Genomic DNA, 26,247 nt, shown 5'->3' on the forward strand with positions numbered 1-26,247 from the left:
ATTGTGATTAAGCAATGGAGATATAAATAGAATAAAAATACAAGAGTTGTATAATAAATTTGTTTTTTAACAGAGAACAAAAGTTTCTTTTTATAGTAACAAATTATTAAAATCTGAATTTGAAAGAAATTTTTAAAGATGCTGCAGAAATTTTGATTTTAAAAATTATTATTCGATTTTATAATTATTTATAGTAATTTTGAACGAAGAAATTAAAGAAAACATTTTGCAAGAATTCTTAATACGTATAAATTTACAATATAAGATTAAAGAGAAAATAGAATAAATACAAGAGTTAAAAAAAATTGGAATAAATGAAAGAATGTGAATATAATTTTTAATACATTCATTTTGAGATAAAAAAAGATATTAAATATATTTGCAGTACTTCAAAAATTAATTTTACAAAAACTATTACATCTATCTGTTTGCACAAATTTTTTTTTGATAACAAATTCATGTATATATAATTATATACTATTACTTATTTTCTTTATAAATTTTAAATACCACTGATTTATTTATCTTTTAGCTACAATCTTTGTAATAATGAATTATAATGATGAATTAAATATTAATAATGAATTCAAATAACATTTTTGTTCAATGAATATTTATGGAATTTGGTATTATTATTAGAATTAGATTAATGAATGTTAAATCTACTAACAAAATTCCTAGATTAATCTACTATATAGTATCAGTAATTTCAAGAATTTTTTATATAATTATTATATATTTATCATCTATTAAATTTGTTAAATCTGATATTTTTAATTTTATAGTCCAAATTTTATTTTTCTTAAAAATTGGAACTTTTCCTTTTCATTTTTGAATAATTTTTTCTTATGAAATTTAATAAATTGAAAACAAATTTTTTTTAATATCAACATTAATTAAATTTATTCCAATTTATATAATAGTTTCAATAACTAAAATTAACTGATGAACTTTATTTTTTTTAATTGTAAACAGAATATATATTTCATTTTATGCAAATAAATTTTATACTTTAAAAAAATTATTAGCATGTTCAACAATTTTTAATTCATTTTTAGATTTAAATAAAAATATATTTGTTATTACAATTATTTTATATTCAATTAATTACTTTTTATTAAATTTAGAAATTACTTTTTTCGTTGCTGCTAAAATAATCGTACAATTTTTCTATTGCACAAAAAAATATTATTTTTTCATCACTGGCACGCGACAATCTTCCGGCCGTTACTTTTAAAAGGGCCGATTTTTCGATAGAATAGCACTCTCGAATTCCTTTGCAACTCGATTCCTTTGTGCACTCCCCCGCACGCGCCAAGAAATCTCCAGTTGCTCGAAAGGCCCAATTACGTGCTTACTACGACATACAACGTCTCATTCTTCGGGTATAAGCTCCTTGAGATTCATCGCGCCGATTCAAATCCTTACTACAGCTGATGTTTCCTTTTGAAAATTGGTATTTGTATATAGCTGTATATCGCAAAAGAAAATTCATTCAGCTTACTTACTTTTCAAACTTGCTTGAATGTCCAATTACCAATCCTCGTTTCTCTGCGAGTTTATGTAAGGGAAAGTAGATTTTAGAAATGGACAAATGTTTTTATTTGTTCACAGTTGACGCTCTTGAAATATTTTCATTTAGATCCACAATGAACGACAAAAGTTTTCCCACGATATTGCGAATATTATTGGTAAATATTTTAAAATGAATATCTTAATAAAATATATTATTCTGACATAATTGAAATCATAAAATCGCGTATAAAAACCTGAATTTAGCTGAAGGATAAGAAATATTTCATTTACAATATAAATAGTAAATAGTAAATATTAAATCGGGCAATAAATTGAATAAAATGTTTGTGTTAAAATGAAATAATAACTTGTTTATAGAAATATTTCAATTTCTTAATATTTCAAATACGAGATACAATTTACACGGTTTTTCGTGTAAAAATTTTGAAACTCGAAAGATTCGCGCAACAATGTGGCGGGAAATACGAACAAAAGTCGAGAAACGTTGAAACCGTAATTGGAACCGTTTTATAGCTGCGGGACAGCTGCGTTTTTGTAGTTTGCTTTGAACGCGCAAGAAAGAATATCGAACAGAGATCCCGGGGAATAAAGCGGTTTCATTACTGCTAGCGAATTTCGACGCGAGATCCCGCATATCCTCGTAATTAAAAGCGAGGCTCGGTGTTCTTGAGCGCAACGCGTGCCCACGCTTCGTGCTCGAACAAAGAAATTCATACGCAACGGAACTCTTGACTCGTGATTAATGCTCGGTCGATAACAACGAACGAGGATGGAAAAGTTAAATTGCGTGCACGAAACGAATGTAAACTGTCATGCATTTCGGCTTTGACAAAGTAATCATTGTATTTCGAGATTTCATGAAGAATATATCAAGGGGAGAATGAAGATATTAGATTGTGAAAATTATCGACGATTTTGAAATAATTTTTTCGAATAATAATTAAATTTGTTACGAATTAGAAACGTTTAAATATTTTTACGTAAAAAAAATAATAACAATACGTTTTAATTATTCGAAGATATTTTAAAATTTAATTTTACATCCAATTAAAGATCTTTCTCTTGAATTAACGAGCATGATATTGGTATGTATTATGTATGACATTGATATATATATATATATGATGCATTATTTATTAAATAAATGAAATGACTGAATTCTAATAAAAACTATTGATTATTTATAATTTTATTGAAATTAATCAAAATTTAATATATTTCATTTAAATTACAATTAAAATTTATAATTAATCGTTATTAATAATCCCTCGATTCATTTTTAACATTTATATTTTCAAATTTAAATTTTTAATATTCCAATGATTATTATTTTAATTTAATTCTCTCGAAAGTAGCACAATTTTTACATTCTATTGAATTTTTGTTTTTTTTTTTTTTAAAGATAAAACTATTCGAACTTTATGTTGAAATATACGTAGTTTATTGCAACACACAATTTACTTTCTTATTCAGTTTAGCTTGAAATTTAATTATTAGCTTGTGAATGAATTTACATACTTGTGTAATCAGTCACTTTATATGCAATAACCTAATAATTCACCATTATCTAGTGACTGAACTTCCAAGGAGATGGAAATTGCTTTTATTGTCTAAACTAATTTTGAAATTTTAATAATTCATTATTTTTTATAAATTTTCCAATATTATATTTCTTTAGTAAATTACATTTACTCTCATTTTGTAAATAATATTTAACACATTCTTTCCTTTCATTACTAGATAAAATATATATTTTAATACATTCATTTCAAATATGAATAATAATCTGTCATTCGAATAATTTTGTAATAAACTTTCCCTTTTTCCATCGATCATAAACACCAATTATTAATAGATCAAAAAAAGAAAATAACCTGTAACATCGCGTTACGCGATGAAAACGCAATTCTAACGACTTCACTGTCGTTTCGACGGGAAAAGAAAAAAAAGGACACCTCATTTAGAAATATAATCCTCTCGCTCACACAGCCGAGCATCGAGGAAGAAAACCGCAAAAGAGCACACGTTCCCCGACGATTCACCCCAATTTTCCTCGAGTTTTTCCAAAGAGAGTGCACAGAGGGGTAGGAAATTAGAGCGAGGCGCGATTGTTGGAAATTGTGCGACTGGAAACGAGAATTTTTTTTCACGAGAGGAGGAGGAAGAACCTCTCCGTTTCCTTTCATTCTCCTCTCCCTTCCCTCACTCCTGTAACTATTCGTCGAACATTTAGAAATATAACATTTCGAATTCTCACGTCCATCACGCAACGCCCATAGAAAAATATGGCTTATTAAACGGGTATATATATATATATCGCCCATTGTGATTAAAGTTTCGCAAAACACGTTTTTGTTTGGCGTGCGAACCGACCTGAACCTGGCTCCATCCATTCTCCTTAATCTAATCTCTCCTTTTTCAGGGTGGCGCATAGCAATTTGATTGACAATTTCTCTCTAAAAATAAATTGTACATTCCATTCAAAATGTGCGTAATCATGCGTGTCAATTATTGCAATTTCATCTATTGTTCATATAGGATTAATAATTATAAGAATAATAACATTTTTTAAAATTAGATTAATTGGAGGATATTTAATAATAATTTCTCATGGATTAAGTTCTTCAGGTTTATTTTTTTTAGTTAATGTAATTTATAAACAAACTAATAGACGATTAATATTTATTAATAAGGGTATAATTAATTTTATGCCTTCAATATTATTATTATGATTTATATTATGTTCGTCAAATATAGGATCTCTAGTTTCTTTAAATTTAATTAGTGAGGTTATATTATTAATTGGTATAATTTCATGATTGAAATTTATAATAGTAATTTTAATAATATATTGTTTATTTAGATTTATTTATTCAATTTATTTATTTATATTTATTAATCATGGAAAAATTTCTATTATATTTAAAATTATCGCTTAATCTTCCTTTTCTTCTTTTCTTCTTTTACCTAAAATCGACGAGAATAAATGAAAATATTCGTTTCAAATTAACAAATAATTCCAAAATTCTCGAGTACAAGATAATATTGATAAATATTATGACAAATGATCAATGGAAGCATCAAAGGCGAGGTTTGCATTAATTTTTCTATTCGAATGATATCTGAATAAAAATGTTTGACATTTCAAATTTAATAATAAGTTACGAAATGAAAGGAACGAATTAGAATTATTGTGATTAGCTCAATTTTGAAAGAAGAAAGGCGGAACGATAAAGGAGAAAATAAACACGTGACAAGTAAGGGAAAAGGGCACAGAAGTATTTATTGGGAGCTATGAGATACTGGATGGGTTCCCTTTGGCGCCATAATCGGCCATTGTCGCGTTACTTCTAAGCCGTTAAGCCGACCCGAAGATTTCTTTTTGAGAACGATGTATTCTATCCCCTGCGCAATATTTCTCTCCAACTATCTATTTTTTTGTTTCGCCTTTGTACCCTTTCCATCCCCGCGAAATCACGATCTAGCATCGAAAGATGGATCGATCTTTGAAACCTTTAAATCTTTAGAATTCGAAATTTTTTGAGATTTTTTGAGAAATTGAATCGAAAGATAGAAATGCTAGTTTTTCTTTCCTATAGATTCAAAGATACTTGTAAATAATAATATTCAAAGAATATTTATTCATCGATTCAATTAAATTGAATTAAAACAAGTTTTGTTTGTTAATTGATAATTAAAAAGAAATTTGTTGCTTCGTAAGATGATAAATATTCAAGTAAAATTCAGTTAAAAATATCTTGCTTAAATTCAGAAAAGAAATTGTCTTCGATAAATAAAAGAACACGATTTATTTGTAAAACTTTCAAGCACCTCAAAAAATATACATAAAACGTATAACTGGAAAGTCTACATACTTTATAAAATAAATTAAAAAATCAAGTATAAATTGATTGGATATGAATTATTCTACCATACTTTTTGTTCAAATTTTTGATCAAACAACAGCTTAATCGATAAATAAAATTTTAACGAATCCTCGAATAATTACATTTCAATCATGTTGCATGTCGAAATCACCCTCCTCCAAACGGTCGATCACAATTTGCGCAAGGCACACTTTATAACAGGCAATTACAGAAAATATCATTGGGAAATAATAACCTGAAAATATGTATAATTAAAAAGCGATTGTTTTCGACGACCGTCCAATAAGAGAAAAGTTAACGAAAGTGGCTAACCGTCGAAATGAAATTATACATATTCATGCTTCGAACTCGATTCTTTTTCACTCGGCGGTGGGCGGAAAGTAACAGTGTGACACATGGCCGTAAATCGTGGCAGGTGGCAATCCTGATTCATGCCTCGTTCCAGTATTAACCACGTTGATCCGCAACGATCGATCGATCATAATTTATTCTCCTCTTCGTCTCGGTTGCAAACCAAAACTATCCCTCCCTCGATATCAATCGAGATAAGTTCGGGCGGCGTTTTGATTGAATGAATTTTAAATATAAAAAAAAAAAAAAAGAAAATTCACGATGGAAGTGTGCGAAGTGATATTTGTCGCGATCGAGAGATTAGAATTCCATGCACGAAAGTGTTTCGACACCCCCCTCTCTTCTTTATCGGTCGAATCGATCGCCGTTGGGTAAGCAATGCAGTACTTATGCTCGTGAAACGTGTCGTGTAATCGGTGTGAAGGCTTATTTTTAAAAAGAAGTCGTTGACGTTTCGCGGGTAAAAAGCCTCTTAGCCATTAAGCCGCGTTTACATTAGGCAATTTTTCGTGATCACGAGGGCAGGCTCGAGTTTAAATGGGATGACAATTAAATTGATATCAACTTTTCGATTCGATCGAAAGTATTTTCTATTTATCTTCAATTGAATATATATAAATATATATCAAGATCATTACACGAGACGAATAATTTGAATAAAAGCTTGAATTGATTTGGACAACAATGTAAACGACTTAATTATAGTTGTTTATATAAATATTGGAAATTAAATTGACAAAAATGTGAATTTCATATTGAAAATTAAATAGAAAATTACGCTTAATATCGAAATTGTCTTCGAAGTTGGCTACAAAGGATGCTATGAGATATAGGAGTTGAATATCCTCAACCCCTTCGATATGAACCCTAATTTCGAAGGAAGAATTCTTCGATGAAACGGTTTCTCAATAGCCACAAAAGCAGCAGAGTTTCCTGCAAGAGATTCGAGAGGTCGCATAAAGATTGTTTTCAAATATTCATGAAACTAACCTTGCTCCTGATTAAATAAGAAAAATTTCAAAATTCGAATCTAGTGTTGAAAAGAACAATCTAGAAAGTAGAATGCAGTAATTTATTTATAAATTTTCAATTAGGAAAGAATGCTTCAACTTTTGTTCTTTTAATATTAAAAAAAAAAAACAATATCTGTATAGAACAACTTAAAAATCCGAAAAAAATTTTCAATCATTGTTTCACGCGCATTTACGATATCTATTTTATTCCTTCGCTCCTTCATCCCTCGTAATCCTATATTTACATTTCGATTAAATCGATTGGCTGAAATTTGTTTTACCATCTCGAGTAAACACGATTCGTGGAATAGGTAGAAAAAGTCCTGCCGGTTGGGTGGCACACGTGCGCATCTCTCTCTCTCTCTTTTTTTTTTTTCTCTCCTCCCTTTGCCACAGGGTACATATATCGAAGGAGACGGTTAGCAAAGCTATCTCCCATGGGAGCATCTCTTTCGACTTACGAGGATTCCGCTTCCGTTACGAAAATAAAATACGAGCGGGAGAAACGTGCCACGAACCGTATCACCTCTCGAACAAACAAGAAGAAAACAAAATCGCTTGATTGTTAGGGCAAACAGATATTAAAAAGTTCTCGTTCGAGGTTTGTCGTTTGGACGGAAAGTAAATCAAGGCCTTTTTAACGTGTGTATATATATATGTGTGTGTGTGTATATGTGTGTGTGTGTGTGTAAGCGAAGAAACGTGCCCAAGTCTCATTTAAACTTAACCCGATTGTTCCTTTTCTTCGCTTCTTCTTGTCGTGTACTATGTTCTTAACCTTTTAGTCGCTCATTTTATTAAATATGTAATTTCTATTTTACGAAAGCAGAAATTTCATTTATAATTTATTCGCTTAATTATCTTTTTTTTTTTGAATTATTTTCTTCCTTTGGTATCAATTGTTAATAATTATAAATATAAATTATAATTATGGTTTTGGTTCTAATTTATGAAAACATTAGATAGTGGAAATAAATTTTTTTTTATCAAATGATATTTTGTAAAAATAATTTTAATGGAAGATTAATTATATATAAAGAATGGTAAAAACTATTTTAAAAAATTAAAAAATTATTCATTTATTATTGTACACATTATTTTAGATAAGATATTTAGGTTAAATTTATAATATAAAATTTTAAAAAAACATAATTAATAAGGTAATAAAAATAAGATTTAAAAATATGTTTAAAAAAGAAATCTAAAATTGAGATAATTAATTAAAATCCTTGCAATACATAAAGATTCATTTAATAATAATTCAAATTTGATAATTAATATTATTGCCAAGCTTTGAATAACCTCGAAGAACAAAGAAAATTGAATTCCACAGATTTTTAGAAATCTACAATTCAACTACATAACTGAGAAAAGTGATTGGACAAAGTTATTATTAATAAGTTTCTAAAAACGACTCACATTAACCCAAAGATAACCTCTCAAATATGTTGTCAAATTTTTTTTCCTTTGAAACATCTTATAAGAAACAAATTGCAAGAGAATATTATCCTCGTTTAAAAATACCTTTACTCGTGACATCATATCACATATATTTCGTCCATTTAATCTCCTTCAATGAAGAAATCTATAGAGATCACGGATCCGAGATATCCCGCTGCGCGTGAATCGCAAGGAAAGCTTACAGGTACGCTCACAGAGGGCGAAAGAAGAAAAGTCGTTTGAGAGAGAGCATGTCAAAAAGTAGTGCACGCTCTCCACGGGATGTCCGACATGAAGAAGGATCTAAACTTCAGTAATGAACCCTCTCATTCTCGAATCAAGCTTGTCATTGTCACTTTAGCTATTCATCGTATGCATTGTATTATATCTGTGTATAATAATACGCGTCGCCATTTCATCTTGTTCCTTTATTCTGAGAAAAGCTTTACGATGCAACTGGATCGAGATTCGAAGGAAATTCTTTGTAATTTACGACGTTTGCTTTGATACTGAAATCATCGAAAATTGTAAAAAACATAAGAAACAATCGATCACATTGTTAACGAGGATATAATAATATAATAATAAAAAGTTAGATTTTTAGGAAAAATCTCGATTCTTTTTTTTTTTAATTTTTATCGACGAATTGCACAATGGATTTATCAGTCTGTATTTTTAAGAATTAATAATATTTAACTCTTCCACAAACCTTACAAAAGCAAAAAGCAATTTATTCAATCCAATTTATTCGAGCATCGTAACGAAAGGAAACCAATGGTCACGTTGAAAAAGGCGATTTCCATTAGATTATTCCTTGAATGCTTGGTGACGGTCGATTATTCTTAAAAGATTAAAGTCAATGATTTTGCAACATCCAATTATGTCGCAACATATGGCGCGCTGTTATCAATGGACGAATAATCGATCGAGTCTCGTAGTCTAAATAAGTTCCAGTAATAGGATACAAGTATTGTATCGAGGAAAAAGTTGATCCAATGCTGTGAGGCTGTGTTTGAAAATGAATCCAATTAAAAAAAGAAATTCTATTATAAATGCTTCAATATATAACAAGGACTAAATGTAATAAATAAATGTTCTATTAATTGCTTGAGATGAGAGAGAGAAGAAAAAGTTTATATCATTTGAATTTAACTGAATTTAATTGATTAAAATATTATATTATAATGCATAAGAAATTGCTTTTAATTTGCAATTAAATTAACAAATATAAGCATAGAGTTAAACCAAGATTGTTGTAGTAATTTAAAATTTTCACATAGATAAATTATATCTTTATATTTTGTTTCTTAATATTATTTTCAATAAAGCTCCAAACTAATTAAAATAATTGAATATATTTACAATCATCATCAATCACAATTACTCCTCGTTGAATTTATCCAAGCATATACAATATTTACAATACGCTTCGATGCCTTAAATATCATCTTAAATATCATATTTTTTTTTCGACGCCACATATTTATTATAAATTATCTCTCTTAGAATTAAAATCTTGTAATCGGCAGCGACAACCAGAATAGATTCACGGTTCGACGATTGCGACTTCTGGTTCCATCGGGTCGTAAACGTGTCCATTATCCTTATGAAATTACCCCTGAATGGCCGATCCGCAGTTACCCACACGTCACCGTCAACGTTTCATCGATAATAAGCGCACGGCCGACGTGCGCAAGGCGCAATAACGCTGACAGACGTAAACGGCAAATGATAAGAAGGTATAATTAGATAGGGAGGACCGAAAAGGGGCGAGGTCGAGCAGCACGTTAACTCGGGCGTTGTTTCCAAACGCAAGTCCCTTCCCTCCTCTTGCGACAAGATGGTCAACCCTTGACATACACAATGGGCGGCGTAATGCCACGTGAAACAGCGTGAATGCGTAATTTACTCGGAACCGGTGGCCAAAGGGTGGAGCAGGGGAGGGGGAGGGGGTGGCATAACGGGGTTCACGCTCTGTTAACCGAAGGGGAGGGATTTTTCGTGCCTTCGAACATCGCCAACCACGGTGGGTTTCACGTCAGAGTGACGTTCCGTTTCCTACGTTCGTTGTTCCACGAATCGTTTTCCAATTCTCTTTGAGCTAATTCGATTTTAAGGGAGGGGGTGTTGATGAAGATATATTTTCGTGTCACGTGGAAATATTTTTGTTTCTGGGGTAAAAGTTAATTGAAACGGAACGTGTTCGTGAAATTGAAAAGATAAGTTTTAATGTAATGTTGAAAAAAAAATATTGTATATTAGGGTTATTATAAAAGGGACGTTAATAATCCATAACGAGTTTCCAGGAGAAAATTTGTTTGATAATAAGGGGAGAATTATTATTTATGAGAAAGATGTATATATGTACATTTATTTATTTAGTTATTCGATAATTAATTGTATATTTCATACACGCGACATTAAGCATAAAAAAATTAAAGATTTTAATTTTATTTTATTTTTTTCTTTTCATCAATTGAAGATCAATTTTTCTGGAAAAGAAATTGAAAAATTTGTGAATTTTCCCTTTTTTTTGAATTGATGCAAAGTTAAAGAAATACAAATTTGTAATATATAAAATAGTGTTTTAAAAAAAAATATTTTAAAAATAATAATTATTTATGAAAGTAAATGAGCAACAAATATTAGATTAAAAATTTCAAAGATAAATAAATGAATGATTGATTTAATTATTTAATTATTAAAAATGCAATCTATTTTTCTTCGATCTTCAAAGAATTAATTTCTTTGAAAATTCTTTCGAAACGAATAAATTGAAACACGAAACAGGCACAAAACGTTCATTAAAGAAAGAACGTGAATGAACGACGTTATGAATGGCCATTGTAATCCAAGTACACCAGTCTACACTTTACTCGAGTTTTAATCATTATTAAAGATCTCGTTATTATATACATCGAAACCTTAATGACTTACATTTCCACCTTATCTTACGTTTCTATCGTCTTCCCCGTTATCACACGTCAACAATTCAAAATTCTTCAAAATCCATTTAATCAACGAAATTTAAAATTTTATCCTGCGCGCAAAAGCTTGATTTTCGATTTGAAGACATTCTTTTTCAAAAGAGAGAGAAAAAAACCTGCTCAATTGCGGTTTACCGCTTATTGAAATAAAAAAAAAAAAGAAAAGGATCGACAATAACGGTCGAACGAGAAGAACGGAGACAGAAACGAGTCGCGTCCGTGTGTTGTCGAGGAACAAGACCGATGACAGACCACGAACTAGGGGGTAACTCGAGTAAAATTATCTGCTTCCAGTCGCCGGGGAAAGAGAGGGAGGGGGAGCGAGAGAGGCGATGAGAACGAGAGAGAAGAAAGGAGAAACGTAAACGTTGAAACAGCGGCTTTTCCACTCGCTTCGACGACATTTCCTCCGCCTAATTGGCAAGAATGACGCACGACCCTTGTAATTGCTCGAACGAAGCGAAGAAACCGAAGGATGATGTGTTCCTTCCTCTTGCCAAGTGCATTTTCGATTCTTTTCTCGTTCTCCTCCAGAATTATTCATTGTTATCGCATTATTGCGCATATATGGGAGGGGACGCATCTTTAAAATTTCTCTAATGATTCTAAAACTATACTTGCAAGAAATATTTCTCATCCATTATCTATTTTATTAAAAAAAAAAATAAAGGATTATATTTTTTATTACAAAATTAAAGATCCTATTCCATTATATTTTAATTAACAACTTTCTAATTTCCAATTTCGTTTCAATAATTAATAAACAGATAGATTTTTTTCATCTTGCTGTACACGTTCAAAAGATCAATTCAAAATTAAATTTTATCAATATACTGTAATAATTATTGTGAATAAAAAGATATATTATATATAATTCGGATAACGAAATGTTTCTCGAAGAATAATTCTGTTCAGATTAATCATTCTCCTGTATATGCATATCTATTTTTTTTTCCATCTTTCGTTGAACATATCAATTTGAAATCAAGACGCAACCGTCGTTTCAAGTCGAAAAGATCGAAAGATCCGTTTCTCTCGGACTCCCCTCAATCCCTTTTCACAGTTAATCGAATGTTTTCACGGTGGCCAATGACCACTATCTATCCGCTCCGCTTTTTGCTTTCCGTGGTCTGGGACGAGGTTGCTCGTCTCCTCGGAGACGAGAAGTCTCCTTTTATGGATAGATTTAAGGCGTCACGGAACGTTAAATGCCGCTTCTCGCCACCCTTCAACGCCGCTACGTCCACCGTGGAGGTAAATTTGAAAGAAGAATTCGGAAGTTGGTTGTTGGGTAATCATCGTAAATTCACACAGTTTTTGCTTCCTCGGGGGATAAAAAGTTTTTCTATAATATACGATCAAAGCGAAACGAATTTTCTTTAAATTCAAATGAGACATAGTAATTCATACAGATTTTAAAGTATACAAAAATTTTGAAACTCTTAAATGAAGAATTATTATCCTCTCTTTCGTGGAAATGATGATAGTTTCGAATTTATCCAATTTTCGTTACATGATTATTGTCGAAAATTTATAAATTGCAGATACGAAAATTTGTGAAGAAGAAACATGATCGTGCATAACAAAGAATGAAATTTATACCATTGAAATATTTAAATGCATATGTGTGTGATATATGATTACAAGAAATTTGTGAATTTATTGACAGAAGGAATTGAGAAGAGCAATGGAAAATATGGAGATGTATGAAAAAATACGCGAGGACCTTCTCCAAAGAATACATATGGAAACTATTTCGAGAGTTGTCAAGCAACGATCACTGTCACGGTGGTCAAAACTGCATCTGTGATTTCGGTGGAACCCCTCCGCGTTACGCGACGGACATTGATCAGTGGTGGCGCATGCCGAGATCTCTCACGATCTCTCCTAAAATTAACGCATTTACGTGATAAAAGTGGATCGAGTTGTTAATTTTTAAACTTAACGTATATTAGTTAATTAGTATTCATTTATGTCAAATTTCGATCCAATATCAAAGACGATAATATTTATATAATATAATTATATAAATATTTAATAATTAATTTTTATATTTAATTTAATAAATAAATATAATAAATAATTAAATTATAATTATAAATAATAAAATTTAATATATTTAATAATATTTATATATATCATAGTATATTTATCTTATATTTATTTATTATTTTTTTTTAATTCATCAATTACTTTCGACAAATCTAACTTTTCACAAATACCTTTAATATATTTATTCCTAAGAAATTTATAATAAACAATTTACGTAAATGCAAGTGTAATTTCAATGAAGTCATAACAATTTCTTCGAAATAAATACTCGAAAATCAGGAGAAGAGGAGGGTGGGAAACATCGTTATCCCAATGCAAAACATTTTCAAGGAAACAGCATTTTCATTGCCAAAGAAGAAAGAATCCTCTTAAGAGTCATTTATCGTCGCGCGACGCTTAAGAGGATGCGACAGAAAAGAACGGATCTTGCGAAAATTCTTTCGCGAATCCGTAAACTTCTCTCGGTGAGCGAGAAAAAGGAGGAAAAATAAAGGAGCGAGAGAGAGAGAGAGGAACAAAGCGTGGAAGGGCACCGTGTCTCGGTTACAAGATAAAGAGGACGACAAAGACACGCGGTAGGAGAGTGTCCAGACTCGGCTCATAATTTTCGTTGGGCGGCGCGCGACGTACGACGTGTACGTGTCACCACGTCGCGACGCACCCGTCCGTCTCATTGCGACTGGAACACCAAAAACGAACTATTTTATTGCCGTTCTCCAGACTCGAGAAATTCCTTACAAATTCCTTTTGCTTTCGCTTAGAAGAAATTCATTCGACGACTAAGAGGTTAATGTTCTTCGATTATTGGACAAGCATCAATGATTAAAATTATTCGTAATGGAAAATTATATCAGACAGATAATAAGTAATACTAAAAGTATTTTTAATATTCCTTTCTAGGATAACGTTCGAAAGAAAGAAAAATTAATCAAATATCATTGCTTTGTTATTAAATGCTTATTAATGACTCGTGATAAAACTTTCTTTGAAGATACACGTACTTTATTTCGAGAAAAATTCGGTTTCAAGGGAATGTCGAAAGTGGGCAGCGAGGAAACGGATGCATGGCCGCGTTTTATTGAGCCAACACAGTTGACAGCAAGAGTGACTGCGCTCGTAAAAGCCTCGTATAAATAAAATCGCCGGGAATATAATTGTTTGCCGAGAGCCGGGGATGATTCTACGACGGAATAGATATACGGATTCCGTATATTTGGAGGACAAAACGAACATAAAAGTTGATACACACGGAAATTTCGATCGAGATTTATTTATTAAATTGTAAATAATTTAAATACGTATATAACGAATAATAATCGATAATCTTTCGTAAAGAATATTAACTCTTTTCCCGTTCTTTCTTTCTCAAATTCTTCTTCCCTTTCTATCGATTAGAATTTCAAGTATCCAATAACTCGAGCATCTTGATTCGTTTATTATACGAATTATGTAACTATTTTTTTAGCCGTCGGACATCGTTGAAAGAACTTGGAAAGAATTCAGATTACGTAACGAAACTTAAAATTGGCTTAAAAAAGAAAAAGATAAGAGGTTATCGATTATTTTTTTTATCTGAAAATTTAAGGAATATCGTTTGATTATTATTTAAAAATATCGAGGCAATTTGAGAAACTGTTAACGCGTTATTATATTTTCGAAGAGAAAATAAAAGAAAGTGTGTATTCGGAATATGTACGAGAGGAAGGATCGAGAGCTCACGGTTAGGGCGAAATCGTTACTCGACACCCTTGTGTAACGAGAGTCAAGCCGCAACTATGAAGAAGACCAATGTTCCGGGACATAAAGAAGCGTGGTTTAGCGTGTCCCTGAAAATCGAAACCACCGTAACGCCGGCGCCTCTCATTTATCCATTTCTTATAAATCAAAATAAATGTATCTCGTGTTTGTAACTCTTGAAATGAATCTAATTAAAAATTCTTTTTTTAGAAAGAGAAAAATCGTAACTGAAAAATAAATTTGAGATTCGAAAAATCGAAATTTACGAATCATAAGTTATCGCTGAATATTTATTTTAATATTCCAGTATTGCGGCCTTCGATACTTTTATTGGCAAGTTATGAAAGTATGTCAATATCTTGTCCATCTTTCAAAATAATTTTGGAAATGATTTTATAGAACAGCTTATAGATCTACCGTCGCCTTTTTACATAGTCAATTATTACCAAACTGTTTTCAATATTTTTTTGAAAATAGAAAAAAATCATCAAGTACTAGAATGAAATAGAGAAAGTTTTATAATTATATTTTAGTTAAAAGCTTCCTCGAAAAAAAAATATAAAAAGAATAATACAATAGCAACTCTTCTACAAAGTTCAATTGTTTTAAAGGATCCAAAGATTAACAAAGAAGAATCATTTGAAAATATCCAGACTGACTTTTTCCTTTCGAAATAAATCTATTAAATATCTATTAAATTCTTTCCATATGAGAGGAAAGAAAATTCGTTTCTCGATTTTCTAAAAAAAAAAAGAAACAGAAATATCGACAGAGAATTCATCTTATGGAAATAAAATGGATGGTAATGAAATTTTTTTCAATGACCACGCACGCCTGAATTCTTTCGCAGGGTTGTATCCAGAAAAACACCAGAAAGCCACCGTGTCGTATCGTTTAGAAACCAATGAGAATCTAATGAAGGTGGGGCTTGCCAAGGAAATCTCCACCTACTCTTGAAATACTCTATTTCTCTTCTCTCCTGCGTGCCTGCAGGCTGGCTCCCTTCGTAAAAGGAAGAACGAGAGAGCAAAATAAGAGGCGATAGAGAGGGACATAGAGGCGAGAAGAGAAACACAAGAGGGAGGAAAGAACGAAGAGGAGAGACAAATGAAGAGGCTGAGGAGGATCCTCAAGTACGTTTTAACTCGGCCAAGTCAGTTGGCATCTCGCCGCATCAACTAATACGATGGCTTCGTTTCACGGTATACGAAACGATCTTCCGACAAAATCGATCGACCAGTTGTGATTTACGCGCGTTTCGGATGTTACCAACATTTGAACTTGAACGGAGCCAATTGATCGAACATGTTTTAACAATACAGTGCGTGCTCGATGCATATGTATATACATATATATATATATATATTTATACATGTACATTTGTAATTTTGTTCGTATGTAAGACAATCCTTTGGAGGACAACGTCCTTGAAAATAAATCTTATTTACAACTGGCCTGTTAAAACGTAAACTTCTTCACGTAGAGTGCCTGTTAAAGATCTTGTTGGACGGTATCGCCATTTTGTACAAATCACGTTTATATCGGCGAAGATATTTTGGAAACGATAGAAATAGAATAGTCATTTGCAACTCGTGAGAAAATCGTAAAGCAACGATTGATTTATGGAAGCTATAAAGAAATATATACTCGTCGACAAAGAAAATGACGAAACGTTACATGCTGTTAGCATAAAGAATCGATTTAAAGTAGGTAAACGCCGATCCTACGAGAGAAAATTGATGCTCGTATAATATACGATAATTGAGCCAATACGGTTCTTTTTTTATCTTATCTATTTTACACATTCTTGGTTAACGTTCGAAAAAAGAAAGAGACATTTACTTTTAACCAAGTTAAACCTTTCTCGCAAGATCTATAAAAAGTGAGACGAATTATAACCTTGATTCTAGTCGTGGATTATAAACTAGATGCGATAAAAATCACATTGAACGTGTAAAAATATCAGATTCTTCGATAATCTAATTGAAATATTCGAAATGGTGAAACTGTTAAACAATTCAAATTAAAAAATCAAATATTATAATTTTTTAAAAAAATGTACATATAAAATGTTTCCCGAATAACTTCAAACACGTTGAGCAGCATTCGATCAACACGTGGCGTAAAATTTGAATTACTACGAGTCATTTGTGCCAGAGTAAGAAATGTCATCTTACGATTTATTAAATAACTCGATTATTACATCGCGTATTTACCTCGATATCTCAAAGTGATCGAGAATAATTACTTCAAGAAATAAATAATAAAAATTAAAATTTGTTCGTTGCCACTCGATTAAAGAGATTCATCGTTCAAAACGGGACAATGTTGTGTGGAAATTCGGAACAAGTAGAGAACAACAGCGTAATAGTTTCGCAGATTACGAATCCTCATACACCACAAGATTTCACGGTCTCACGGTTATTATCGACGCCGACTAACTCCTTAGGTAAGAATTCTGGAAATTTACAATCAAATTATTTTATATAAACATTTTACGTAATACGAATGAAATTGAATAAAATTCGACGATGACGCGTTTCGTATATAACACGCCTCGCTGTGTTTCCACGATGTTTCCATCCATGATCCACGACGAGTTTGATTTTATCGAAATCGCGCGTTTCCAGTCATGCTGTTCGCATTATACCGCTTTGATGAACGCTCGAACACAGTGGAGTCATTCAAGAATAGCTACGCCTTTGCCGCTTCTCATCTTCGCTTTTTACGTTTTGGAAACGTTACCTCCTTATCGTGAGCGGCATCTTGAAATATCTCAATTGAATTTTCATTTTCGTTCACACGGTATCGCGAATTTTTTCACAGGCTGAAGTAAATAATAATATACGTACGTTTTATAGAATGTAATGAAACTTCTACTTCGGCATCTGCATGCAGAAGACCGAGAAGAAGTAGGACGACATTCTCGGCAGAACAATTAGCCGCTTTGGAAAGGGTGTTCGAAAGGACGCATTATCCAGACGCTTTTGTTCGAGAGGAACTTGCAACACGTGTCTCTTTATCGGAGGCCAGAGTACAGGTAACGTATACACAATGATTAAATGAAACGTTCAAAAAAAAAATGATACTTACACTTCGTGAAATGGAAGAAGAAAGGCCGTGATGAATATGTAAAAGAGAAAAAGTATCGTATCGCTGGTGGGCCAAGTTCACATATGTTTCTTGGGATTATGGTGGCTAACGTTAGAAAGAAGGCAGGCAAAGAAGGAAGGAAGGCAGGCAGGCAGGCAGACAGACAGAGGTGCAGAAAAGAAAAGAAGTAAAAGAGAGAAAAAAGAAGGAAAGAGGATGGAGGTCGCAGTGGATAGCTAAGCAGAAAATCAGAGGAGACAGGTTGTCAGGGGCAAGGAGCTATGATTAGCTTGGCAGGATAGTTTTGTCGTTCCAGCGACATCTGTGCTTGGCATACGACGTACCGCATGCTGCATGATACGTCTCGTATCTAGCACGTGTGTGGTGACTGTTACACGATTGTGCAGAAAGCAGACTTTTCGTTGCTCGTGTCGATCCATCCACTGCCAGTGCTGCTGTTAAGTTTCTCTCATCTCCGTCCCGTTTGCCTGCCGTGAACTGTACGGTTGCCAGAAGTCGTCACGCTATCCACGCTTTTGCTCGCCATGTCCCTTCTTACTCTTTTCTTTGCTCTTCTATTTTTCTATAAAATTTCCACAAACTTTGATTCTATTATCAAGATACGAATCGCAAACTATTACATTCATGTTTCTCATGATTTTATAAAATCCTGATAAATGGAAATAATTTTTATAAATAAATGTTGATAATAAATATTTAATATAAATTTTTGTTCCAGGTATGGTTTCAAAATAGACGGGCCAAGTTTCGTCGGAACGAAAGAAGTTCTGCTATTAATCGAGGCGTCTCTACCAACAGAGAGGTAGAAACTACTTTACCTTTACGACCTATCAGAATAACGCATACGCAGGAAAATAATTCGGAGATTTTGCAAACCCCTCAAGTGACCCAATATCCCTATAGCGAGTATTGGAGATCGTCGCAGCATTACACCTCTATGCAAACATCTACTTGCCATGGATTTATAAATAGTAATTTAGGAAATGTTAATCTTCCTCCGTATCATCAGGCAGAAATTCACGGAGGATCCACGATGAGCAATTTAAATGCATTACGATTCAGGACGCATCCATACGGAACTTCATATTCTCCCATGCACGCAAGCATGTAATCTCTCTCTCTCTCTCTCTCTCTCTCTCTCTCTCTCTCTCTCTCTTTCTCTCTCAATTTCATTTTCTAATTTGCAAATTTCAAGTATCATCAATTTATAAAAATACCAAAGTTTTTACCAATATTGTAATTGTAAGTTAATATAAAAAAAAAAATATTGGGAAATATTATTATGCAAAAGGACCAATAGATCAAACACGAATGCATAAAACTAGGATTTAAGCAATAAAAATACAGGGTAATGGAAATAACTCGAAATGTTATTTTGTAGAACTGAAATAGTTAATAAATAATAAAAATCGTAAATGTATTATTATCGCATCTTAATACAAGACATCTATACAGGAAATAGTATGTTAGTTATCTACAAAGTTATTATATTATGTATATTAATCATAGAAAAAAGGAAAAATATATATATATATATAAATACGAAGATCGCATAGTGGAAGAACGGGTTGTTTACTCGTTGCGGCAAGAAACATGTAAAATTACAGTCGTAAAATGAATACGATTATTGTTTATATGTAATGTATGAATATTGGCACAAAATTAGAATATAAATTTTCTAAATATGTTGGTCACATGTATAATCGTTATTAATACTAATATCGAGCTAAAACCACATAAAAAGATTTCAAAAACCTTTTCTTATATATTAATCGTTACATGTTAACCATCCGTCCAAAATTTTTAATTATAGAGATATCTTTAATACTATACAGTTACTTGTACATTTTGTACAGCATTACTCCAATCTACTTTTGAAGGAACCAAATAAAATGCAGGTGCTATTTTACTGCCGCATGGACATTGACTACCCGCTATCCAACTAAAAAAACCTAACTTCGTATTACATTTTGGACAATTTAATTTGCCTTCAACATTATGCGTTATGTCGGGCATCCATGCTAGCGGTTCCACGAACAATGTTTTAGTACAAAATTCTACAGATTGTTGCTCTTCTTTTTGCAACGGTTCTAATAGTTCGTGCGATGGTTTTGATTGTTTAGACGTTTTTCTCGAACTTATATGTCTCCAAATTTGTTTTTCTTTTGGCATATGTGGTAAAATATTACTAGCACTAGCTACGATTCTTCGACATTTTTTACAACGATATACTGTTGGCTCTGGATGTACTGTGGCAAGAGCTGGATCTGGTTTTATTAATTCTGCACAATTTTGTGGTAAAATTTTTGCTTTTCTTACCTTATCTGCCGCAATTTGTAACTTGTACATTTTAAATTGTACATTAGTATTATCTATTCCAAAACACATTTCTTCGTAAAGTTTTAATTGTGCCAAAAAACCAGCATTAGGTCCAACAAAACGCCTTTTTTTTTTTACAGCTTCAAATGCATCGTAGAAACTTTTTCCATATTTCTTCATTAAATATGCAATAACAATTGTAGCTGATCTAGAGATACCAAAATAACAATGTATCAAAATTTTATCGTTTAACTGTAAAGCATGGTCAATAAATTCATAAGAATCTTCAAAATGAGTTAAGAGATCTTCACGTGGCATATCAGTAACTGAAATATATTTTATAATCAAATTTGGTAAAAGCTCTTGAATCTTTCTTGGAAGTGGACATGAATCTACAGTGAGTATATAATTTATTTTGGTTTCTTTTAACCACTTGATATCAGTAGCAGCTGTAAGATTCCCAAGAAACAAGCTAGGAATAATTTCATCATAACTTGATGGACCAGCATCAAAATCTTCTGTAATTAACTTAGTAGTTGCTTCTTGCGCCATGCTGATTATGCTAGAATAAAGAATAAAGCTACGGCATGTATTTTTAATGAAAATTAATTTATTAATCAATTATAATATAAAATATATAACAAAGTAAATTAAATCATTACAAAATTTTTAAATTAAAATTATCATAGAGAGAATAATAATATAAAAAGATTTCCTAAATAAATAATTTCTTTAGAAATACAAATATCCATATGTAAAAGAATATGGAATTTTCAAAATATATTTAAATATGAAACATGCTTCTTACAAATTATATTTTTTATTACCTCCTTTAAATGTAATAATTGTAGTATTTTGAATTATGAAATTAGTTTTATAAATGTTATTTGAATGATATGAAAAATATAAGTCTTAATAATAACATGTTTTATAAAAAAATTATATTTTTTTTTTTGATGGAAAGATTATTATTATTAGACACAATATATTTAAAATTGAAAAATTTTAAATTCATTAATAACTTCACTTATTTTATTTATAAAAATTTTATTTTTAAAAGTGAAATATCATCCTTCCACTTTTACATAACACAAAATAATAAACACACATTCTACACTTAACAGATTTCAATATACAATATACTAGTTTTATTTCTCAATGTATGATTAAGATGGCGCTTCAATACACATATTCTTATGATCTAGTTCTAAAATCTAAAATATACACATGTTAATTATGCAACATTTTATAATTCATACAATTGTTACTTTATGTTTAAAAAACATTACTGAATTATCAGAACACCATTTAATATTAATATTAAAGAATCACATTTTAAATAATTTTTATAGAATAATTATTAGAATTTTTTAAAATGTTTTTTAATATTTTTAATTTGCAAAAAAATTATAACTTCAATTAATATCTTATTACATTATAATAATAAATAATTTAAAAATTAAATTTATTCGTTATTTTATATACAACCATAAAATATATTATATTTTAAAGATGTACGAATCAATATGTATAAATAATATTATGTGTAACAATATATATACATAATTTAAATATCTATTTCAATATAAATACTTATATATTTTAATAAATATATGTATATATACACATTTTCAATTTAAAAATAAGTACGAATTTCATATTTTATCAAAATTATATTCTATTGCAAATAAATAAAATAAAGATATTAAAATATTAAGATAATAAACAAAATTATTGAATTGTAATAAAAAGATAAAAATACAAAATTATTTATCAATTGTATTATTAGCTCAAACAAATTATTCTATATTTCTATACATTTCATTTAAAATTATTAGAATCTGTCTTAAAGATTATTTAAATTTTAAATTATAAAGAATAATTTTATTATTGAATTTGAAATATTTGAAATAAAGAAATATTATTTTTAAAACAAATATGTTAGAAAATAAGAAAAAATAAAGAATATAATAAAAGAAAATTTTAAGAAAATTAAAAGAAAATATAATTTAAGTAGTTGATCTTTGTACTTTTAAAAAGACCATGAAATAAATTGTACTGACCACGTATGCCGGAAGTGACGCGTACCTCGATCTCCACATCATTCAGAAGAGTTGCAAGAATACTTACTACCGCTTACACAATTGTGCTGAGCGGTAAGGTTATTTGTTCCGTGTTTCTCCAATTTTCTCCCTCTCTCCTTCTTTTCTGTCTTTGTCTACTCGTTTCTATCAGTATCACTTGCGTGCGCGCACGTGTGTATATGTAAGTGTATGGATACTTTTTGATTTTTAAATAAAACAAGATGCTAATCTCGCAGGAGTTGATCTCAAAAGCGGAAGAAATCGCAGATCAGGTAAATTTATGGATCATCGCATTCGATTTATTTTTTTTTTATAAATAATTTTAATTTCACGCTCAGAAATTCATAACAAAAGACCAGCAAAATTCCTACAGGAACACAGGTGTACTCCTGTCAACGTCATCGTGTTACGATTAGTATATTACATTCACATATTTTAATTTTAATTTTTTATTTTCTTGATTATTTCTTGATATAAAGACTCTATAATATTATTAAATATTGTAAACTTTCTTATATTAATGTTTGTACCTTAGAAAATTAAAGGTTAGGGAATTTATATATTACAAATACTATGTTCATATCAATTTTTTGAGATCAGAACAAAATTTATATTATTGTTTAGTTTAAAGGAATTTAACGGATAAAAATTTATTATATATATGTTTATGAACATATTAATTTTTTAAAATTATTTTAATTTTCTTTATTTATATAATATTTTTTTCACTTTCATTAATCTTTATAAAAAAATTTATTTTTTGATATTATTATATGCTTATTATTATATGCTTATTATTATATGATATTATTATATCCTATTTTAGTTGTTTTAATAATAGAAAATATTCAATATCTATAAAAACTTATGTAAATAATTTTTAATATATAAATATATTCTTATATTTTAAGTATAATATATAATTCTAATTATTATTATTTTTCACTAATAGGTAATTCGCAATGGAAAGCATATACTGCCAACTCTTGCAAGACTTTGTCTCATAGCTACATTTTTAGAAGATGGATTAAGAATGTGGTTTCAATGGTCAGAACAAAAAGAATTTATGAATAATAGTTGGCATTGTGGTAGCTTCTTAGCTACAGTATTTGTCTTTGTTAATTTAATTGGACAACTTGGTGGGTGTGTCATGGTTATCGGAAGATGGAAAGTCAGCATTGCTTGTGGAATCTTGTTTTTCATAGTCGTTCTTCAGACATTAGCTTACAATATTTTCTGGGATATAACATTTCTATTTAGAAATTTGGCATTAATAGGAGCACTTCTTTTGGTTTTGGCTGAATCAAGAGGAGAAGGCAGATCATTATTTGCTGGTGTTCCAAGTTTGGGAGATAATAAGCCTAAAAATCTTTTACAATTAGCTGGAAGAATTTTATTAGCATTTATGTTTACTACGCTAATTCGTTTTGAAATATCATTCCTTCAAATTTTGCAAGATATTCTTGGAAGCAGTTTAATGGTACTAGTAACTATTGGATATAAAACCAAACTCAGTGCACTGTTACTTGTCTTACTATTATCTGCATTGAATCTTTATCACAATGCATGGTGGACCATTCCAGAGTATAAAGCACTTCGAGACTTCCTTAAATATGATTTTTTCCAGGTATTTTTCAATTCTTTTTATTGCTTTTTATTATAAATTAGTTAATAATTATTTATCTTATAATTTTATTAATTAAGAATATTAAATATAATAAATTTAAATTTTTACAGACATTATCAGTGATTGGTGGCCTTTTAATGATAGTTTCTTTAGGACCTGGAGGTGTATCAATGGATGAACATAAAAAAGAGTGGTAGATGTTATTATCACTTGAATGTGCATCATTACATTGTCATGATCATTAAGTAAAAGCAGTCTCCCATTCCTGTTCCTTTATATGCTCAATCAAGTTTATAATAAGTTCATTGTTTATTGGATAAAGAACTATAGCATCCATTCATTTAAAATTATTTAATTTGGATAAAGAAATTGTTAAAATAGAATTAAAATTTTTTACTCTTTTTTTTAAATTTAAATGCGTAAAATTATAAAGAAAAAAAAAAAAGGAAAAACTATAAAATAGTAACTATAAAACAGTTTAGAGATAAATAAGATGAAGACAATGTACACCAAGACTAATTTATATTATCAGTAATGGCATTGTACATATGACACTACATTTATCAAGAAAAACAAAATATATTTTTTCTGTGTGTTTTTAATTTTCTCTGTTTTTGATCTTAAATCCTAGTCGGATTGCATGATTTTAAATATCAAGATATTCTTCCATAGAAATGTAATTTTTAAGTTACTTTATTAAATTTAAGAAGACAAGATGAAGATATTACATTTTCGAGATTTTTATACAATTAAATTATTGTAAATAAATATTTCATATCAGAGTTTCATTGTTACTATTTATATAATTTTTATTCATCGATTAATAATTAATAATTATTATATTTATATTCACCTAATGAATAAGTTTCTTAAAATAAATTGATTTAAAAATAATCATTAAACAAATTCATATAATTAAAATAGTAAATAAATAAAAATATTTATTTTTCTGTTTTCTTAATTAATGCCATGCGAAAATATAAAATTATAACATTAAATAAATAATTTATTTCAAAAATAAAAATATAAAATGAATGACTATCGATTATTAAGGGAACAAATATTATAATGGTGTAATAAACATGTCTTCGAAATATCTTATGTAATAAATCAAGATATCCTATTTTGGACGATAGATATTCACGTAAAACTAGTAAGGCGATTTTAGCAATTTAATGAAATTGTTATCGTAAGATAAATGATTTATTTATAAACCGATTTATATTTATATATAAATTTTAAATATTATTTATATTTATATGTATATATATATATGTATATAAATGTTATATATTTAACATAAATATATAAAAAAATATTTTATTTCATTTTATTTAAGATTTAGCAATATAAAAAATGATATATAAAAATGTGAGATATAACTCACTTATTACTTAAATATTATTACATTCGTATATATGTATATAAAATTTTGTTATTAATAAATCGCAAGTTTTTTCTTTTTTATTTAAAAGCAAAAGATTTTTTATTTAAAAAACAAATATAAATTAAATTATACATGTTTAAAATATTTGGGGAAATTAAAATTTAATTTTAATTATTGATGATATCATTAAATTACCAATCTAATATTTAAATTTCAATTTATAAATATTAATTATTTACAATTATGAACAATATAATATATAATTATAATATAAATATTTTTAATAATTTTAATATTTATATTATTAATTTAAATTTAATAAAATGAGAATGTTTTTGAAATACATTTAATATTACCAAAAGACATTCTATTGCAAATTTTTATTTAATGAATTTAAATAAAATCAATATTAGTAAAGTTAAATAATGCTTATTATATAAGTTGTTGATGTTATGAACGCGGTCTAATATTATATATATATATATATATGTTCAAACGAGTTAAAAGATGAGTAGCAAAATTTTCGAAAAGTCATTAAATTAAAATTATCTTATCTACGAATCATATGTTCACCATAAACAAAATAGAAAATAGACATGACATGTAATACATTTTTTTGTTATGGAATTCGTGGATCATATAAATACAGATAAGAAAGTCTGTGTATAAAGTCCCATAAGATATATATTTTCCAAGTTCGTTCCATATTTTCG

General features: G+C 29.6%; 3 protein-coding genes across 5 annotated transcripts; 2 read left to right on the forward strand and 1 right to left on the reverse strand.

Annotated features, from left to right (window-relative positions):
* Positions 1–15,810: 15,810 nt before the first annotated feature.
* On the forward strand, positions 15,811–19,533 carry LOC724301 (paired mesoderm homeobox protein 2-like). Of its 2 annotated transcripts, none has more exons than XM_001120105.4 (3): positions 15,811–17,452; positions 17,865–18,043; positions 18,836–19,533. In XM_001120105.4, exons 1-3 carry the CDS (start codon positions 17,329–17,331, stop codon positions 19,226–19,228), a joined length of 696 nt encoding a protein of 231 aa, XP_001120105.1. In that variant the 5' UTR covers positions 15,811–17,328; the 3' UTR covers positions 19,229–19,533. The 2 variants fall into 2 exon arrangements, with proteins under 2 accessions (XP_001120105.1, XP_006557322.1); XM_006557259.3 differs by having other exon boundaries at positions 17,350–17,757.
* On the reverse strand, positions 19,488–22,578 carry LOC412979 (dual specificity protein phosphatase MPK-4). 2 transcript variants are annotated; one of them, XM_396430.5, is made up of 2 exons: positions 22,500–22,578; positions 19,488–20,998 (listed from the first exon to the last, which is right to left on the reverse strand). In XM_396430.5, exon 2 carries the CDS (start codon positions 20,986–20,988, stop codon positions 19,945–19,947), a length of 1,044 nt encoding a protein of 347 aa, XP_396430.1. In that variant the 5' UTR covers positions 20,989–20,998; positions 22,500–22,578; the 3' UTR covers positions 19,488–19,944. The 2 variants fall into 2 exon arrangements, with proteins under 2 accessions (XP_396430.1, XP_006557323.1); XM_006557260.3 differs by lacking the exon at positions 22,500–22,578 and adding an exon at positions 21,264–21,659.
* On the forward strand, positions 22,510–24,750 carry LOC552234 (surfeit locus protein 4 homolog). Its single transcript, XM_624610.6, has 3 exons — positions 22,510–22,792; positions 23,473–24,147; positions 24,258–24,750. The coding sequence occupies exons 1-3, from the start codon at positions 22,742–22,744 to the stop codon at positions 24,342–24,344; spliced, it is 813 nt and encodes a 270-aa protein (XP_624613.1). The 5' UTR covers positions 22,510–22,741; the 3' UTR covers positions 24,345–24,750.
* Positions 24,751–26,247: the final 1,497 nt, after the last annotated feature.

This window comes from Apis mellifera, linkage group LG3 (assembly GCF_003254395.2).
Source record: "Apis mellifera strain DH4 linkage group LG3, Amel_HAv3.1, whole genome shotgun sequence".
NCBI lineage: Eukaryota > Metazoa > Arthropoda > Insecta > Hymenoptera > Apidae > Apis > Apis mellifera.

Coding starts and splice junctions, on each gene's coding strand:
- LOC724301 (XM_006557259.3), top strand. CDS start 17,535: ATGACGCGTTTCGTATATAACACGCCTCGCTGTGTTTCCACGATGTTT. Junction 17,758..17,864: donor GGAAACGTTACCTCCTTATC/GTGAGCGGCATC, acceptor TACGTTTTATAG/AATGTAATGAAACTTCTACT. Junction 18,044..18,835: donor TATCGGAGGCCAGAGTACAG/GTAACGTATACA, acceptor TTTTTGTTCCAG/GTATGGTTTCAAAATAGACG.
- LOC412979 (XM_396430.5), bottom strand. CDS start 20,988: ATGGCGCAAGAAGCAACTACTAAGTTAATTACAGAAGATTTTGATGCT.
- LOC552234 (XM_624610.6), top strand. CDS start 22,742: ATGCTAATCTCGCAGGAGTTGATCTCAAAAGCGGAAGAAATCGCAGAT. Junction 22,793..23,472: donor CGGAAGAAATCGCAGATCAG/GTAAATTTATGG, acceptor TTTCACTAATAG/GTAATTCGCAATGGAAAGCA. Junction 24,148..24,257: donor TTAAATATGATTTTTTCCAG/GTATTTTTCAAT, acceptor AAATTTTTACAG/ACATTATCAGTGATTGGTGG.